Below are 19,420 nucleotides of genomic sequence, written 5' to 3'. Positions count from 1 at the left end.
CTTTTCTGCACACTTTCAGTCTTACCGATATCGGTCCTATAGTTCAGTGACCAGAACTACACACAATACTCCAAATTTGGCCTCACCAATGTCTTATACAACCTCACCATAACATTCCAACTCCTATACTCAACTTTGATTTATGAATGCCGGGATGCCAAAAGCCTTCTTTACAACCCTGTCTACCTGTGACGCCACTTTCAGGGAATTATGTATCTGAACTCCCAGATCCCTTTCTTCCTGCGCATTCCTCAGTGCCCTACCCTTTACTGTCTATGTCCTACCTTGATTTGTCCTTACAAAATGGAACACCTCACACTTGTCTGCATTCATTTCCATCTGCCATTTTCTGGCCCATTTTGCCAGTTGGTCCAGATCCCTCTGCAAGCTTTGAAAGCCTTCCTCACTGTCCACAACGCCTCCAATCTTAGTGTCATCAGCAAACTGGCTGATCCAATTTATCACACTATTATCTAGATCATTGATATAGACAACAAACAACAATGGTCCCAGCACAGATCCCTGAGACACACCACGAGACACAGGCCTCCAGTCTCAGAAGCAATCATCCACTACCACTCTCTGTCTTCTCACACACAGCCAATTTTGAATCCAATCTACAAACTCTCCATGGATACCTACTGTCTGAACCTTCTGAACTAACCTCCCATGTGGGATCTTGTCAAAAGCCTTATTAAAGTTCATGTAGACAACATCCACAGCCTTTCCTTCATGTGCATTCTTGGTAACCTCCTCGAAAAACTCTACAGGATTCATTAAACACGATCTGCCATGAACAAAGCCATGCTGACTATCCTTAATCAGCCCTTGGTTGTCCAACTCCTTGTATATCCGATCTCTCAGAACACCTTCCAATAATTTACCTAATACCGATGTCAGGCTCACTGGCCTGTAATTACCTGATGTACTTTTGGAGCCTTTTTCAAACAACGGAACAACATGACCTAACCTCCAATCCTCCGGCACTGCACTTGTGGTGAAGGACATTTTAATTACAGCACATTACAGGCCCTTCGGCCCACAATGTTGTGCCGAACCTCAAACTCTGCCTGCCATATAACCCCCCTCCTTAAATTCCTCCATATGCCTGTGTAGTAGTCTCTTAAACTTCACTTGCGTATCTGCCTCCACCACTGACTCAAGCAGTGCATTCCACGCACCAACCACTCTCTGAGTGAAAAACCTTCCTCTAATATCCCCCTTGAACTTCCCTCCCCTCACCTTAAAGCCATGTCCTCTTGTACTGAGCAGTGGTGCCCTGGAGAAGAGGCGCTGGCTGTCCACTCTGTCTATTCCTCTTAATATCTTGTGCACCTCTATCACGTCTCCTCTCATCCTCCTTCTCTCCAAAGAGTAAAGCCCGAGCTCCCTTCATCTCTGATCATAATCCATACTCTCTAAACCAGGCAGAATCCTGGTAAATCTCCTCTGTACCCTTTCCAATGCTTCCACATCCTTCCTATAGTGAGGTGACCAGAACTGGACACAGTACTCCAAGTGTGGCCTAACTGGAGTTTTATAGAGCTGCATCATTACATCGCGTCTCTTAAACTCTATCCCTTGACTTATGAAAGCTAACACCCCATAAGCTTTCTTAACTACCCTATCTACCTGTGAGGCAACTTTCAGGGATCTGTGGACATGTACCCCCAGATCCCTCTGCTCCTCCACACTACCAACTATCCTGCCATTTACTTTGTACTCTGCCTTGGAGTTTGTCCTTCCGAAGTGTACCACCTCACACTTCTCCGGGTTGAACTCCATCTGCCACTTCTCAGCCCACTTCTGCATCCTATCGATGTCTCTCTGTAATCGTCGACAATCCTCTACACTACCTACAACACCACCAAACTTTGTGTCGTCTGCAAACTTGCCAACCCACTCTTCTACCCCCACATCCAGGTCGTTAATAAAAATCACAAAAAGTAGAGGTCCCAGAACAGATCCTATTGGGACGCCACTAGTCACAACCCTCCAATCTGATTGTTCTACCTCCACCACGACCCTCTGCCTTCTGCAGGCAAGCCAATTCTGAATCCACATGTCAAACTTCCCTGGATCCTATGCCTTCTGACTTTCTGAATAAGCCTACCATGTGGAACCTTGTCAAATGCCTTATTAACCTCCTTGTAGATCACATCCACTGCACTACCCTCATCTATATGCCTGGTCACCTCCTGAAAGAACTCTATCAGGCTTGTTAGGCACAATCTGCCCTTCACAAATCCATGCTGACTGTCCCTGATCAGACCATGATGCTCTAAATGCCCATAGATCCTATCTTTAAGAATCTTTTCCAACAGCTTTCCCACCACAGATGTAAGGCTCACTGGTCTATAAATACCCGGACTACCCCTACTACCTTTTCTGAACAAGGGGACAGCATTTGCCTCCCTCCAATCCTCCCGTACCATTCCCGTGGACAACAAGAACATAAAGATCCTAGCCAGAGGTTCAGCAATCTCTTCCCTTGCCTCGTGGAGCAGCCAGGGGAATATTCCGACAGGCCCCGGGGACTTATCCATCCCAACAACTCCAACACCTCCTCTAGCTTAATATCCACATGCTCCAGAACATCAACCTCACTCACATTGTCCACACCGTCATCAAGTTCCCTCTCAGTGGTGAATACCAAACAGAAGTATTCACTGAGGACCTCGCTCACTTCCACAGCCTCTAGGGACTCCTTCCCACTCTTATCTCCAATCGGTCCTGCCTTCACTCCTGTCATCCTATTGTTCCTCACATAATTGAAGAATGCCTTGGGGTTTTCCTTTACCCTACTCGCCAAGGACTTCTCATCCCCCTTCTTGCTCTTCGCAGCCCCTGCTTAAGCTCCTTTCTTGCTATCCTGTATTCCTCAATAGACCCATCTGATCCTTGTTTCCTAAACCTCATGTATGCTGCCTTCTTCCACCTGACTAGATTTTCCACTTCACTTGTCACCCATGGTTCCTTCACCCTACCATTCTTTATCTTCCTCAGCGGGACAAATTAATCCCTAACATCCGACAAGAGATCCTTAAACATCGACCACATGTCCATAGTACATTTCCCTGCAAAAACATCATCCCAATTCACACCCGCAAGTTCTCGTCTTATAGCCTCAGAATTTCCCCTTCCCCAATTAAAAATATTCCTGCCCTCTCTGATTCTATCCCTTTCCATGATAATTCTAAAGGCCAGGGAGCGGTGGTCACTGTCCCCCAGATGCTCACCCACTGACAGATCTGTGACCTGACCCGGTTCGTTACCTAATACTAGATCTGGTATGGCATTACCCCTAGTCGGCCTGTCAACATACTGTGACAGGAATCCATCCTGGACACACTTAACAAACTCTGCCCCATCTAAACCCTTGGAACTAATCAAGTGCCAATCAATATTAGGGAGGTTAAAGTCACCCATGATAACAACCGTGTTATTTTGGCACAAATCTGCCTCCCAATCTGCTCCTCGGTATCTCTGCTGGAACCAGGGGGCCTATAGAATACCCCCGGTAGAGTAACTGCTCCCTTCCTGCTCCTGCCTTCCACCCATACTGACTCAAAAGAGGATCCTGCTATATTACCCACCCTTTCTGTAGCTGTAATAGTATCCCTGATCAGTAATGCCACCCGTCCTCCCCTTTTCCCCCCTCTCTATCCCTTTGAAAACACTGATATCCAGGAATATTGAGAATCCATTCCCGTCCTGGTGCCAGCCAAGTCTCCGTAATGGCCACTACATCATAATTCCATGTATGTATCCAAGCTGTCAGTTCATCACCTTTGTTAGGGTTTCAGAAGGCATTCGATAAGGTGCCACATAGGAGATTGGTGAGTAAAGTCAGAGCTCATGGCATTGGGGGCAGGGTTTCAACATGGATAGAAAACTGGTTGGCAGACAGAAATCAAAGGGTAGCAGTGAATGGGTGTTTCTCGGACTGGCTGGAGGTGACTAGTGGGGTACCACAGGGCTCTGTATTCGGACCACAGCTCTTTACGATTTATGTCAATGATTTAGATGTGGGCATTGAAAACTATATCAGCAAGTTTGCTGACGATACTAAACTGGGTGGCAGTGTGACATGCGAAGAGGACGTTAGGAGAATACAGGGAGACTTGGATAGGCTGGGTGAGTGGGCAGATACTTGGCAGATGTCATTCAATGTTAATAAATGTGAAGTTATCCACTTTGGAAGCAGGAACAAGAGGGCAGAGTATTGTCTGAACGGTGTAGACTGAGGTAAGGGAGAAATGCAAAGAGACCTAGGAGTCCTAGTTCACCAGTCAATGAAGGTGAATGAGCAAGTGCAACAGGCAGTGAAGAGGGCAAATGGAATGGTGGCCTTTGTTACAAGGGGAATTGAATACAAGAGCAAGGATGTCCTTTTGCATTTGTACAGGGCCCTGGTGAGACCACACCTGGAATATTGTGTACAGTTTTGGTCTCCAGGTTTAAGGAAGGACATTCTGGCAATTGAGGAAGTGCAGCGTAGATTCACTAGGTTGATTCCTGGGATGGCAGGGCTGTCTTACGCAGAGAGATTGGAGAGATGGGGCTTGTACACGCTGGAATTGAGGAGATTGAGAGGGGATCTGATTGAAACGTTTAAGATAATTAAAGGATTTGATAGGATTGAGGCAGGAAATATGTTCCAGATGTTGGGAGAGTCCAGTACCAGAGGGCATGGATTGAGAATAAGAGGTCAGTTATTTAAAACAGAGTTGAGGAAGAGCTTCTTCTCCCAGAGAGTTGTGCAGGTGTGGAATGCACTACCTCGGAAGACGGTGGAGGCCAATTCTCTGGATGCTTTCAAGAAGATATCTGATGGATAGGGGAATCAAGGGATATTGGGACAAGGCAGGGACTAGGTATTGATAGTGAATGATCAGCCGTGATCTCAGAATGGCGGTGCAGACTCGAGGGGCCGAATGGTCTACTTCTGCACCTATTGTCTATTGTCTATTGTTCCTGATGCTTCTTGCATTGAAGTACACACACTTTAGCCCTTCTACGTTACTGCCTTTATACCCTTTATTCTGCTGCCCTTTCCTCAAAGCCACTCTATGTGTCAGATCTGGCTTTACTCCATGCACTTCTTTCACTACTTTATCGCTCTGGGTCCCATCCCCCTTGCAAATTAGTTTAAACCCTCCCGATCCATGCTAGCAAACCTACCAGCAAGGATATTGCTCCCCCTTGAGTTCCGGTGCAACCCATCCAATCTGTATAGGTCCCACTTTCCCCAGAAGAGATCCCAATGGTCCAAAAATCTAAAACCCTGCCCCCTGCACCAACTCCTCAACTGCCATCTCCTTCAATTCTTACCATCACTGTCACGCATTACCGGCAGCAATCCTGAGAACACCACCCTTGAGGTCCTGTTCTTCAGCCTTCTGCCTAGTTCCCGAAACTCACACTTCAGGACCTCACCCCACTTACTGCCTATGTCGTTGGTCCCAACATGTATCACGACTTCTGGTTGCTTTCCCTCGCGTACCAGAATGTCATGTACCCGGTCAGACACATCCGGATCCTGGCACCCGGGAGGCAACAAACCATGCGGGTTTCCTTCTCACGTCCACAAAATCTCCTGTCTGCCCCCCTGACTATAGAGTCTCCAATGACGACAGCTCTCCTCCACTCCGTCCCACCCTTCTACACCACAGGGTCAGACTCAGTGCCAGAGGCCCTGCCACCGTGGCTCACACCTGGTCGGTCGTCCTCACCAACAGCATCCAGGACGGTAAACTTATTATTCATGGGAATGGCTACAGAGGTGCTCTGCACTACCTGTCTACTCTCCTTCGCTTTCCCCCCTCGGACTGTCACCCAACGACCTGCTTCCGGCAGCCTAGGTGTGACTACCTCCCTGTAGCTCTCATCTATGGCAGCCTCATTCTCCCTTATGAGTCGAAGGTCATCCAGCTGCTGCTCCAGATTCCTCACAAGGTCTTCCAGATCGCCCAGCCGCATACACTGTTTAAGATCTTCCCCATCTCGTGATGCTCCACACATAGACAACCACTCTGATCTTCCAGGGGACCAATTTTGTCCTTTACTATCCTTTTACTCTTAATATACTTGTAGAAACCCTTCGGGTTTACCTTCACATTATCTGCCAACACAACCTCATGTCTTCTTTATGCCTTCCTGATTTCCTTCTTTAGTATTCCCTTACATTCTCTATACTCTTCAAGTATCTCATTTGTTCCTTGTTGCCTGTACCTGCTAAACACGTACTTAACCAGATCGCCAATATCCCTTGAAAAACAAGGTTCCCTATCCCTGTTAACTTTGCCTTTAATCCTGGCAGGAACATGCAAACTCAGGATGTAAGCGCAGTTCAGTAACTTCACTTACTGAATACATCACTGCCAGAAAACAACTTATCCCAATCCACTCTTCCCAGATCCTCTCTCATTTCCACAAAATTGGCCCTTCTCCAATTCAGAACCTTAACTGGTGGACCAGTCCTATCCTTATCCATAATTATCTTGAAACTAATGACATTATGGTCACTGGACCCAAACTGTTCGCTGACACATACTTCTGTCACCTGACCTGTCTGATTCCCTAATAGATCAGGTACTGCACCCTCTCTTGTTGGTACCTCAATATATTGATTTAGAAAACTTTCCTGAACACATTTGACAAACTCCACGCCATCTAACCCTTTCACAGAGTGGGAGTCCAGGTCAATATGTGGGAAGTTAAAATCCCCTACGATTACAAATTTCTGTTTCTTACATTGGTGTGCTAACTCTCAACAGACTTGCTCCTCCGATTGGGCCGTATATAATAATACCCTATTAGTGTGGTCACAGCTTTCCCGTTCCTCAGCTCCACCCATACGGCCTCTGTAGACGAGCCCTCCGGGCTGTCCCGTCTGCACACAGCTGTGAGATTCCCCTGACTAGTAATGCCACTCCTCCCCCTTTCATCCCTCCCCCTCTATCACGTCTGAAACAACATAACCTCGGAACATGAAGCTGCCAGTCCTGCCCCTCCTGCAAACCAAGTCTTACTAATAGCAATAATGTCGAGATCATCATGTGCCAATCCACGCCCTAAACTCATCTGCCTTACACACAATACTCCTTGCATTGAAATAGATGCACCTGAGAACATTTCTATCACGTACAAACCATTGATATCTGTCGAAACAGGCAGTCCTCGCATGACCATTATCCTCCTCCACATCACTATCTGCTCTAAAACTCTGCCCCGTCGCCCTGCAACCTTGTTTAAAACCCCCAGAGCAGAACTTGCTAGCCTACCGATAAGGATGTTAGTTCCCCTCCAGTTCAGGTGCAAACTGCCCAATTCGAACTGGTCTCACCTCCCCTGGAAAAAGCCCAATTGTCCAGAAACATGAACCCCTCCATCATGTACCATCCCCTCAGCCACGTATTTAGCTGCATTATTTCGAGCCTCACCAGCACGTGGCACGGGTAGCAAACCACCTGTGGGATCTCACGTTCCCATCCCCCATTCATTCTCTGGGTTCTCTGTTTCCACTCCCCCTTTCTGCTGTTGGATCTCTCCTCAGCATCCCCCTTCCTCCTGTGGAATCTCACTTCCTCATCAAATTCCTCCTGTGAGATATTTCTTCCCCATCCCCCTTCCTCCTGAGGTATCTCTCTTCCCCATCCCCCTTCCTCCTGTGGGATCTCATTCCCATCCCCCTTCCTCCTGTGGGATCTCTCTCCCCAATCCCCCTTCCTCTAGTGGGATCTCTCTTCCACATCCCCCTTCCTCCTTTGGGATCTGTCTTTTCCATACACATTCATCCTCAGGTATCTCTCTTCTGCATCCCGCTTCCTGCTGTTGGGCCTCTGTTCCCAATCCCCCTTCCTCTAGTGGGATCTCTCTTCCCGATCCGCCTTCCTTCCGAGAGATCTCTCTTTCCTAACCCCTTCCTCCTGTGAGTCCTCAGTTCCTTTGCCCCCTCTTCCTGTCGGATCTCACTTCCACATGCTCCTTCCTCCTGTGGAATCTCTCTCCCCCATTCATTACCCTTCCTCCTGTGGGATCTCTCTGCCGCATCCCCCTTCCTCTTGTGGGATCTGTCTTTTCCATACACATTCATCCTGAGGTATCTCTCTTCCGCATCCAGCTTCCTGCTGTTGGGCCTCTGTTCCCAATCCCCCTTCCTCTAGTGGGATCTCTCTTCCCGATCCCCCTTCCTTCTGAGGGATCTCTCTTTCCTAACCCCTTCCTCCTGTGAGTCCTCAGCTCCTTTGCCCCCTCTTCCTGTCGGATCTCCCTCCCCCATCCCCCTTCCTCCTGTGGGATCTCTCTGCCCCATCCTCCCGTGGGATCTCTCTCCCCCATCCCCTTTCCGCCTGTGGGAATTCCCCCATCCCCCTTCCTTCTGAGGTATCTCTCTTCCCCACCCCCTTCCTCCTGTGGGATCTCTTCCCCATCCCCCTTCCTCCTGTGGGATCTCTCTGCCCCATCCCCCTTCCTCCCGTGGGATCTCTCTCCCCCATCCCCTTTCCGCCTGTGGGAACTCCCCCATCCCCCTTCCTTCTGAGGTATCTCTCTTCCCCACCCCCTTCCTCCTGTGGGATCTCTTCCCCATCCCCCTTCCTCCTGCGGGATCTCTTTCCCCCATACCACTTCCTCCTGTGGGATTTCTCTTCCCCGTACCCCTATCTCCTGTGGGATCTCCCTCCCATGTCCCATTCACCCCTGTGGAATCCCTCTCAACCGTCCCCCTTCACTGTGTGGGATCTGACTCCCGTGTCCCCCTTCCTCCTGTGGGATCTCCCTCCCACGTCCCCGTTCCTCCTGTGGGATCTCTCTGCCCCGTCCCCCGTCCCCCTGTGGGATCCCCCTCCCCCGATCAACTTCACCCCTGTGTGATCCCACTCCCCCGTCCACCTTCCCCCCTGTGGGATCTCTCTCCCTCGTCCCCCTTCCCCCCTGTGGGATCTCTCTCCCTCGTCCCCCTTCCTCCTGTGGGATCTCTCCCCCTTCCCAAGTGCGTGCTCTCCGTCCCCATTTCCCCTTCCCCCCTGAGGGATCCCCCCTCCCCCGTCCCCCATCCCCCTGTGGGATCTGACCGTGTTCCCCTTCCTCCTGTGGGATCTCCCTCCCGCCTCCCCCTTCCCCCCTGTGGGATCCCTCTCCACCGTCCCCCATCCCCCTGTGGGATCTCTCCCCCTTCCCACCTGCGTGCTCTCCGTCCCCATTCCCCCTTCCCCCCTGAGGGATCCCCCCTCCCCCATCCACCTTCCCCCCGTGGGATCACCCTCCCCCATCCCCCATCCCCCTGTGGGATCTGACCCCCGTGTTCCCCTTCCTCCTGTGGGATCTCCCTCCTGCCTCCCACTTCCCCCCTGTGGGATCCCTCTCCACCGTCCCCCATCCCCCTGTGGGATCTCTCCCCCTTCCCACCTGCGTGCTCTCCGTCCCCATTCCCCCTTCCCCCCTGAGGGATCCCCCCTCCCCCATCCACCTTCCCCCCGTGGGATCACCCTCCCCCATCCCCCATCCCCCTGTGGGATCTGACCCCCGTGTTCCCCTTCCTCCTGTGGGATCTCCCTCCTGCCTCCCACTTCCCCCCTGTGGGATCCCTCTCCACCGTCCCCCATCCCCCTGTGGGATCTGACCCCCGTGTCCCCCTTCCCCCCTGTGGGTTCTCCCTCCCACCTCCCACTTCCCCCCTGTGGGATCCCTCTGCACCGTCCCCCTTCACCGTGTGGGATCTGACTCCCGTGTCCCCCTTCCTCCTGTGGGACCTCCCTCCCACGTCCCCCTTCCTCCTGTGGGATCGCCCTCCCACGTCCCCCTTCCTCCTGTGGGATCTCTCTCCCCCTTCCCACCTGCGTGCTCTCCGTCCCCCGTCCACCTTACACCCTGTGGGAACCCTCTCCCCCGTCACCCTTCCTCCTGTGGGATCTCTCTGCCACATCCCCCTTCCTACCGTGGGATCTCTCTTCCCCGTCCCCCATCCTCCTGTGGGATCTCTCTGCCCCGTCCCCCTTCCTCCTGTGGGATCTCTCTGCCCCGTCCCCCTTCCCCCCTGTGGGATCCCCCTCCCCCGTCCACATTCCCACCGTGGGATATCCCTCCCCCTTCCCCCTTTCCCATTTTGTGATCCCCGTCCCCAATCACCCCTGTGGAATCCATCTCAACTGTCCCCCTTCCCCCTGTGGGATCTTGCTCCCCCGTCCCACTTCCCCCCTCTGGGTTCTCCCTCCTCCTTGCCCCCTGTGGGATCTCCCTCCCGTGTCCCCCTTCCCCCCTGTGGGATCCCTCTCCACCGTCCCACTTCCTCCTGTGGGATCTCCCTCCCACGTCCCCCTTCCTCCTGTGGGATCCCTCTCCCTCGTCCCCCTTCCTCCTGTGGGATCTCTCTCCCACTTCCCACCTGCGGGCTCTCCGTCCCCCGTCCACCTTCACCCCTGAGGGATCCCTCTCCCCCGTCCCCCTTCCCCCTGTGGGATATGCCTCCCCTGTCCTCCTTCCTCCTGTGATATCTCTCTGCCACATCCCCCTTACTACCGTGGGATCTCTCTTCCCCGTCCCCCATTCTCCTGTGGCATCTCTCTGCCCCGACCCCCTTTCTCCTGTGGGATCTCTCTGCCCCGACCCCCTTTCTCCTGTGGGATCTCTCTGCCCCACCCCCCCTTCCTCCTGTGTGATCTCTCTCCCCCATCCCACTTCTTTCTGTCGTATCCCTCTCCACCTTCCCCCATCCCCTTGTGGGATCTGACCCCCGAGTCCCCGTTTCACCTGTGGGATCACCCTCCCACGTCCCCCTTCCTCCTGTGGGATCTCTCTGCCCCCTCCCCCGTCCACCTGTGGGATCTCCCTCCCCCGTCCCCCTTCCCCCCTGTGGGATCTCTCTCCCCCGTCCACCTTCCCCCCTGTGGGATCTGCCTCCCCTGTCCCCCTTCCTCCTAGAATATCTCTCTGCCACATCCCCCTTCCTACAGTGGGATCTCTCTTCCCCGTCCCCCTTCCTCCTGTGGGATCTCCCTCCGCTGTCCCCCTTCCTCCTGTGATATCTCTCTACCACATCCCCCTTCCTACCGTGGGATCTCTCTTCCCCGTCCCCCTTTCTCCTGTGGGATCTCTCGTCCCCGTCCCCCAACCTCCTGTGGGATCTCTCTGCCCCGTCCCCCTTCCCCCATGTGGGATCCCCCTCCCCTGTCCACCTTCCCCCCTGTGGGATCCCCCTCCCCTTCTCCCTTCCCCATTGCGGGATCCCCGTCCCCCTTCCCCACTGAAGGATCTCCCTCCCGTGTCCCCCTTCCCCCCTGTGGGATCCCTCTCCACCGTCCCCCTTCCTCCTGTGGGATCTCCCTCCCACGTCCCCCTTCCTCCTGTGGGATCCCTCTCCCTCGTCCCCCTTCCTCCTGTGGGATCTCTCTCCCACTTCCCACCTGCGGGCTCTCCGTCCCCCGTCCACCTTCACCCCTGAGGGATCCCTCTCCCCCGTCCCCCTTCCCCCTGTGGGATATGCCTCCCCTGTCCTCCTTCCTCCTGTGATATCTCTCTGCCACATCCCCCTTACTACCGTGGGATCTCTCTTCCCCGTCCCCCATTCTCCTGTGGCATCTCTCTGCCCCGACCCCCTTTCTCCTGTGGGATCTCTCTGCCCCGACCCCCTTTCTCCTGTGGGATCTCTCTGCCCCACCCCCCCTTCCTCCTGTGTGATCTCTCTCCCCCATCCCACTTCTTTCTGTCGTATCCCTCTCCACCTTCCCCCATCCCCTTGTGGGATCTGACCCCCGAGTCCCCGTTTCACCTGTGGGATCACCCTCCCACGTCCCCCTTCCTCCTGTGGGATCTCTCTGCCCCCTCCCCCGTCCACCTGTGGGATCTCCCTCCCCCGTCCCCCTTCCCCCCTGTGGGATCTCTCTCCCCCGTCCACCTTCCCCCCTGTGGGATCTGCCTCCCCTGTCCCCCTTCCTCCTAGAATATCTCTCTGCCACATCCCCCTTCCTACAGTGGGATCTCTCTTCCCCGTCCCCCTTCCTCCTGTGGGATCTCCCTCCGCTGTCCCCCTTCCTCCTGTGATATCTCTCTACCACATCCCCCTTCCTACCGTGGGATCTCTCTTCCCCGTCCCCCTTTCTCCTGTGGGATCTCTCGTCCCCGTCCCCCAACCTCCTGTGGGATCTCTCTGCCCCGTCCCCCTTCCCCCATGTGGGATCCCCCTCCCCTGTCCACCTTCCCCCCTGTGGGATCCCCCTCCCCCTTCCTCCTGTCGGATGTCCCGCCCCCGTCCCCCTTCACCCCTGTGGGATCCCTCTCCACCATCCCCCTTCACCCCTGTGGGATCCCTCTCCACCGTCCCCCTTCCCCCAGTGGGATCTCGCTCCCTCGTCCCCCTTCCTCCCTGTGGGATCACTCTTCCCCATCTCACTTCCCGCTTTTGGGATCCCCCTTCCCCCCTGTGGAATTTCCCTCCCGCGTCCCTCTTCACCCCTGTGGTATCCCTCTCCACCGTCCCCCTGTGGGATCTCATTCCCCCGTCCACCTTCCCCCCTGTGGGATCTCCCTCCCGTGTCCCCCTTCACCCCTGTGGGATCTCCCTCCCGTGTCCCCCTTCACCCCTGTGGGATCTCCCTCCCGTGTCCCCCTTCCCCCCTGTGGGATCTCTCTCCCCCGTCCCCTTCCCCCTGTGGGATCCCTCTCTACCGTCCCCCTTCTTCCTGTGGGATCTTTCTGCCCCGTCCTCCGTCCACCTGTTGGATCTCTCTGCCACGTGCACCTTCCCCCCTGTGGGATTTCTCTCCCCCGTCCCCCTTCCTCCTGTGGGATCTCACTCCCCCGTCCCCCTTCCTCCTGTGGGATCGCACTCCCCCGTCCCCCTTCCTCCTGTGGGATCTCGCTACACCGTCCCCCTTCCTCCTGTGGGATCCCTCTCTACCGTCCACCTTCTTCCTGTGGGATCTTTCTGCCCCGTCCTCCGTCCACCTGTTGGATCTCTCTGCCACGTGCACCTTCCCCCCTGTGGGATTTCTCTCCCCCGTCCCCCTTCCTCCTGTGGGATCTCACTCCCCCGTCCCCCTTCCTCCTGTGGGATCGCACTCCCCCGTCCCCCTTCCTCCTGTGGGATCTCGCTACACCGTCCCCCTTCCCCCCTGTGGGATCCCTCTCTACCGTCCACCTTCCCCCTGTGGGATCTGACTCCCGTGTCCCCCTTCCTCCTGTGGGATCTCGCTACACCGTCCCCCTTCCTCCTGTGGGATCCCTCTCTACCGTCCACCTTCTTCCTGTGGGATCTTTCTGCCCCGTCCTCCGTCCACCTGTTGGATCTCTCTGCCACGTGCACCTTCCCCCCTGTGGGATTTCTCTCCCCCGTCCCCCTTCCTCCTGTGGGATCTCACTCCCCCGTCCCCCTTCCTCCTGTGGGATTGCACTCCCCCGTCCCCCTTCCTCCTGTGGGATCTCGCTACACCGTCCCCCTTCCCCCCTGTGGGATCCCTCTCTACCGTCCACCTTCCCCCTGTGACTCCCGTGTCCCCCTTCCTCCTGTGGGATCTGCCTCCCACGTCCCCTTTCCTCCTGTGGGATCTACCTCCCCCGTCCACCTTCCCCCCTGTGGGATTTCTCTTCCCCGTCCCCCTTCCTCCTGGGGGATCTCACTCCCCCTTCCCCCTTCCTCCTGTGGGATCTCACTCCCCCGTCCCCCTTCCCCCGTGGGATCTCGCTCCCCCGTCCCCCTTCCCTCCTGTGGGATCCCTCTCTACCGTCCTCCTTCCCCCTGTGGGATCTGATTCCCGTGCCCCCTTCCTCCTGTGGGATCTCCCTCCCACGTCCCCCTTCCTCCTGTTGGATCTCCCTCCCCCGTCCCCCTTCCTCCTGTGGGATCTCTCTTCCCCGTCCCCCTTCCTCCTGTGGGATCTCTCTGACCCATCCCCCTTCCTCCTGTGGGATTTCTCTTCCTCATCCCCCTCCGCTACTGGGATCTCTCTGACCCATCCGCTTCCTTCTGTGTCTTTCCATCCTTTACCTTAGGTGATGTCTCTTCCTCCATCTCCCATCGACATTTCCCGATTCTCAAATCTTCCTCACTGTTTGACTTCTCCCCTTCACACCTGCCCTTTCCAACTGTCTCACGTCAGGAACACTTTTCTAACCATTAGGGAATGAGAGAGAATATGTGGAGTTTACAGGGTCACACCGACAGACGAAATTACTGACATTTGGTGAATTCATTGGAGCTGGGCAGTGAGGGACATTGACAGTGATGGGATCTACGATCAGTGAATTACTGAAGGGTTTCATGTTCCCTGAAATATCCGGGTGAGAGAAATGCCCTCAGACGGACGATTTTAATCACAATGTTCATCAATTTGTCTGTTTGTGTTTAGACTGAACAATAATAAACTGGGGGATTCAGGAGTGAAACTGGTGTCTGCGGCTCTGAGGAACCCGGAGTGTAAAATACAGACACTGTGGTAAGTACCAAACTGTGGGAGATTGTGTTTACAGTCACTGGGTGTCTGACACTGAACATTAATGTGATCAGTAATTGTGTTACTGATAAACACTGGGGATTTGTACCGTCTCCTGTCTCTCTGTGTCCTTCACCCTCACTCTCTCTCATCTCCAGGCTGTGGGATGTCGGTCTCACAGATTCTGGTGCCGAGGATCTCGTCTCCGCTCTCAGTACAAACCCATCACTGACGGGGCTGAACCTGATATCAAACTCGCTGACAGACGAGCCTTATAATCTTCCAGATTCATATCATGACCTAGTTTTTGAACATTTTGGAAGCTCTTCTTTTCTTCTTGACTAGATTTACAACAGACTTTGTGCAGCAGGGATCTTGTACCCTACCATCCTTTCCATGTCTCATTGTAACATACCGACTCAGAACCCCACGCAAACATCCCCTGAACATTTTCTACATTTCTTCAGTACCTTTCCTTGAGAACATCTGTTTCCAATTTATGCTTACAAGTTCCAGTCTGATCGGCTCAAGTTCTCCTTCCTCCAGTTAGAGGTTTCCCTAGCTTGCCTGTTCCTATCCCTCTCTAACGCTATGGTAAAAGAGATAGAATTGTGATCACTATCTCCAAAATGCTCTCCCACTGAGAGACCTGACACCCGGCCAGGTTCATTTCCCAATACCGGATCAAGTACAGCCTCTCCTCTTGTCGGCTTATCTACGTATTGTGTCAGGAAACCTTCCTGAACACACCTAACAAACTCCACCCCGTCAAAACCCTTCACTCTCGGGAGATGCCAATCAATATGTGGGAAATTAAAATCTCCCACTTCAACAACCCTGTTATTGTTACTCCTTTCCAGAATCTGTCTCCCTATCTGCTCCTCGATGTCCCTGTTACTGTTGGGAGGTCTATACAAAAGACCCAGTAGAGTTATTGACCCCTTCCTGTTCCTAACCTCCACCCACAGAGAATGTAGACAACCACTCCATGATGTCCTCCTTTTCTGTAGCCGTGACACTATCTCTGATCAACAGTGCCATGTCCCCACCTCTGTGGCCTCCCTCCCTGTCCTTTCTGCAACATCTAAAGCCTGGCACTCGAAATAAACATTCCTGTCCCTGCACCATCCAAGTCTCTGAAATGGCCACTACATCATATCTCCAAGTACTGATCCACGCTCTAAGCTCATCTGCTTTGTTCACAACACTCCTTGCATTAAAATAGGCACACCTCAAACCATCGGTCTGAGAGCGTCCCTTCTCTATCACCTGCCTATGCTCCCTCTCGCGCTGTCTCCAAATCTTCTCTATTTGTGAGCCAACCTCCCTTTCCGCCTTCACTTCATTTCAGTTCCCACCCCCTCCCAGCAATTCTAGTTTAAATTCTCCCCAATAGCCTCAGCAAACCTTTCCACCAGGATATCGGTTTCCCTGGCATTCAAGTGCAACCCGTCCTCTTTGTGCAGGTCACAGATGCTCCAAAGGAGGTCCCAGTGATCCGGAAATCTGAATCCCTGCCTCCTGCTCCAATCCCTCAGCCACGCATTCATCCTCCACCTCGGTCTGTTCCTGTACTCACTGTCACATGGCACAGGCAGTAATCCCGAGATTACTACCTCTGCCGGTCCTGCTTCTCAACTTCCTTCCCAACTCCCTGTCGTCTGTTTTCAGGACCTCTTCCCTTTTCCTACCTATGTCACCGGTACCAATATGTACCACGACCTCTGGCTGTTCTCCCTCTCACCGCAGGATATCTTGGATGCGTTCTGAAACATCCCGGACCCTGGCACCTGGGGGGCAAACGACCATCCGCGTTTCTTTCCTGCGTCCACAGAGTCGTCTATCTGGCCCTCAAACGACAGAGTCACCTCTCACTATTGTCTTCCTCTTCCTTTCCCTGCCCTTCTGAGCCACAGGGCCACTGTTGCCTCCACCAGGTGGGCTGTCCCCACCCCTCTCCAGCAGTACTTGAACAGGGGTACTTATCGTCAAGGGGAATAGCCACAGGGGTACTCTCTAGTACCTTCCCCTTCTCCTGACAGTGACCCACTTCTTCAGTCTCCCGTGGCCCCGGTGTGACCACCTGCCTGTAACTCCTCTCTGTTACCTCCTCGCTCTCCCTGACCAGACGAAGGTCATCGAGCTGCATCTCCAGTTCCCTAACTCGGTCCCTAAGGAGCTGCAGCTCGACACACCGGGTGCAGATGTTGCCGTCCGGGAGGCTGGGAGTCTCCGGGATCTCCCACATCTGACACCGAGCACAGAAAACCAGCCTCAGACACATACTCTCTGTTTATATTGTAAACAGATAACCTACCTCGCCTCGACCCTTTATCGCCGAAGCCCCGTTGAGCCAAAACCTTCCTACTCTGTGTCCCGTTCCTCTGACGCTCGCTCTGTAAATCTGTCTTCCTTTTAAACTCTTTTCGCTGTTCTCACTGGCCGACTTGCGCAGTCGTGCTGAAGAAAAAAGTCAGTAATTGTGTTACTGATAAACACTGGGGATTTGTACCGTCTCCTGTCTCTCTGTGTCCTTCACCCTCACTCTCTCTCATCTCCAGGCTGATGAATGTCGGTCTCACAGATTCTGGTGCCGAGGATCTCGTCTCCGCTCTCAGTACAAACCCATCACTGACGGATCTGGACCTGAGTGGTAATGAACTGGGGGATTCAGGAGTGAAACTGGTGTCCGCGGCTCTGAGGAACCCGGAGTGTAAAATACAGAGACTGTGGTAAGTACTAGACTGTGGGAGATTGTGTTTACAGTCACTGGGTGTCTGACACTGACATTAATGTGATCAGTAATTGTGTTACTGATAAACACTGGGGATTTGTACCATCTCCTGTCTCTCTCTTTCCTTCACCCTCACTCCCTCTCATCTCCAGGCTGAGGTATGTCGGTCTCACAGATTCTGGTGCCGAGGATCTCGTCTCCGCTCTCAGTACAAACCCATCACTGACGGAGCTGAACCTGAGTGGTAATAAACTGGGAGATTCAGGAGTGAAACTGGTGTCTGCGGCTCTGAGGAACCTGGAGTGTAAAATACAGAGACTGTGGTAAGTACCAGACTGTGGGAGATTGTGTTTATAGTCACTGGGTGTCTGACACTGACATTAATGTGATCAGTAATTGTGTTATTGATAAACACTGGGGATCTGTACCGTCTCCTGTCTCTCTGTGTCCTTCACCCTCACTCTCTCTCATCTCCAGGCTGAGCGGTGTCGGTCTCACAGATTCTGGTGCCGAGGATCTCGTCTCCGCTCTCAGTACAAACCCATCACTGACGGATCTGGACCTGAGTGGTAATAAACTGCGGGATTCAGGAGTGAAACTGGTGTCTGCGGCTCTGAGGAACCCGGAGTGTAAAATACAGAAACTGTGGTAATTACCAGACTGTGGGAGATTGTGTTTACAGTCACTGGGTGTCTGACACTGAACATTAATGTGATCAGTAATTGTGTTACTGATAAACACTGGGGATTTGTACCGTCTCCTGTCTCTCTGTGTCCTTCACCCTCACTCTCTCTCATCTCCAGGCTGGACAATGTCGGTCTCACAGATTCTGGTGCCGAGGATCTCGTCTCCACTCTCAGTACAAAACCATCACTGACGTGGCTGGACCTGGGATACAACTCTCTGACAGACCGATCTGTCCCCGCTCTCCGCCGCCTCATACTGACCCTCCCAAGTCTGGAGCTGATTGAGTGAGTGTTTGTGTTAATGTTCAATGTGATAAAATATCAGCGGATCCGCGGGTTTTCTGGTGATATTTGTCTGTGAGTGTTGTTGAAACATTAACCCCGGTCCCCTGTTACTTACACTGTTGTGTGATCTGTTTATTTCATCTTTATTCTCCCATCTGTTTCAGGCTGTGGGGGAATCGGTTCAGTGAGACCGGGGAGAAGGAACTGAGATCTCTACAGGGACCCAGACCCGGACTGAGAGTGATCCTGTGAACATCTGAATGTGTGAACATCCCCGCCCGCGGGATGGGGACATTTGGCCGACTCCCCGCCCTCCCCTTTAACTCCCGCCCTTACCTTTAACGGCCGCGCGCCGGGGCTGATTCCCAACGGTTTTAACGGAACCGGCTCGGGCCTCGCGCTGTGCGTCGCTCGCAGCGGTCCCGCAGTGACGTGTTTCCGCCTGCTGTCCGGCGGGGCAGCTTTCACCGGAAGTGCGTGGAGGAGACTCCCCACGTGGCACCCCGGGGAATTACCCGGACAGGAAGAGCCCGGGGTCCGGGGCTCAGTCTGGGACACCGGTGTCCCGGGGTGGGGGGGGGGGATGGTCCCGGGAGAGAATCCTTTTGCCCCCTTTGCTGAGGACGGTGCATTCGGCAGCCTGGCCGATATAATGATGTTAAATGGACAAATCCCTCGGCAGTGACCCTGAATCTGCAGCGATCCCGGACACGGCCCTGAAGTGTGATTTTATAATCATCGGTTCCCCGATGCAGAGTGACGCTGAGAAACGGGACTGGTTATTATTCAACAGGTCACCCCTTGTCGCCGGTCAGTTAATTGTGTGTGACTGTCAGCAGATTATTTATTCCAGCACGTTAGCAGCTCACACATTGTTTCATTGATATATCTCATAAAAAATCAATAAACCACTGTATCTTCCTGTCTTGTGTCGGACTCGAGTTTTATTTGAGGTTTCCGTTGCCCTCCACACCCTGTGCACTGCAACAGTGGGTCGGAGCTCCTCACACTGACACAGTAGCCTCTCAGCTCCAGGCTGAGGGAGGTTGGACAAGCAGAGTCTTGGAGCCCCGGATCTCATCTCCACCAAAGCCCATTTCTGGCAAATTGACCCCCGCCTGTCCCCCGGTGTCAGACACAGAGTGAATCTCTGGCATTGGGCTAGCAAGATACCGTCGAGTACAAACTTTTCCCGCCAGTTACTCAACTCACTCCAAGACTTTATAACCAGCACCACCGTATCATTCTCGGTTCGGACACACAAGTAACATGCCGGACCAGTCTAC

The 19,420-nt window shown here is 53.6% G+C and overlaps 1 protein-coding gene across 9 annotated transcripts in view; it reads left to right on the top strand.

Annotated features, from left to right (window-relative positions):
- LOC132388545 (NACHT, LRR and PYD domains-containing protein 12-like) overlaps positions 1-19,058 on the top strand; it is a 318,834-nt gene extending 299,776 nt beyond the window's left edge. For 8 of the 9 annotated variants that reach the window (XM_059960918.1, XM_059960915.1, XM_059960912.1 and 5 more), the window contains 6 exons: positions 14,346-14,432; positions 16,991-17,161; positions 17,316-17,486; positions 17,641-17,811; positions 17,967-18,134; positions 18,299-19,058. In XM_059960918.1, the coding sequence (XP_059816901.1) occupies positions 14,346-14,432; positions 16,991-17,161; positions 17,316-17,486; positions 17,641-17,811; positions 17,967-18,134; positions 18,299-18,386 (856 nt within the window). In that variant the 3' untranslated portion in view covers positions 18,387-19,058. The remainder of the gene's footprint in view (positions 1-14,345; positions 14,433-16,990; positions 17,162-17,315; positions 17,487-17,640; positions 17,812-17,966; positions 18,135-18,298) is intronic. The other variant, XM_059960919.1, reaches the window with a different exon arrangement.
- Positions 19,059-19,420: the final 362 nt, after the last annotated feature.

Source organism: Hypanus sabinus, unplaced genomic scaffold (assembly GCF_030144855.1).
Source record: "Hypanus sabinus isolate sHypSab1 unplaced genomic scaffold, sHypSab1.hap1 scaffold_343, whole genome shotgun sequence".
In the NCBI taxonomy this organism is placed as follows: domain Eukaryota; kingdom Metazoa; phylum Chordata; class Chondrichthyes; order Myliobatiformes; family Dasyatidae; genus Hypanus; species Hypanus sabinus.
This window is presented reverse-complemented; position numbering and strand designations above follow the sequence as displayed.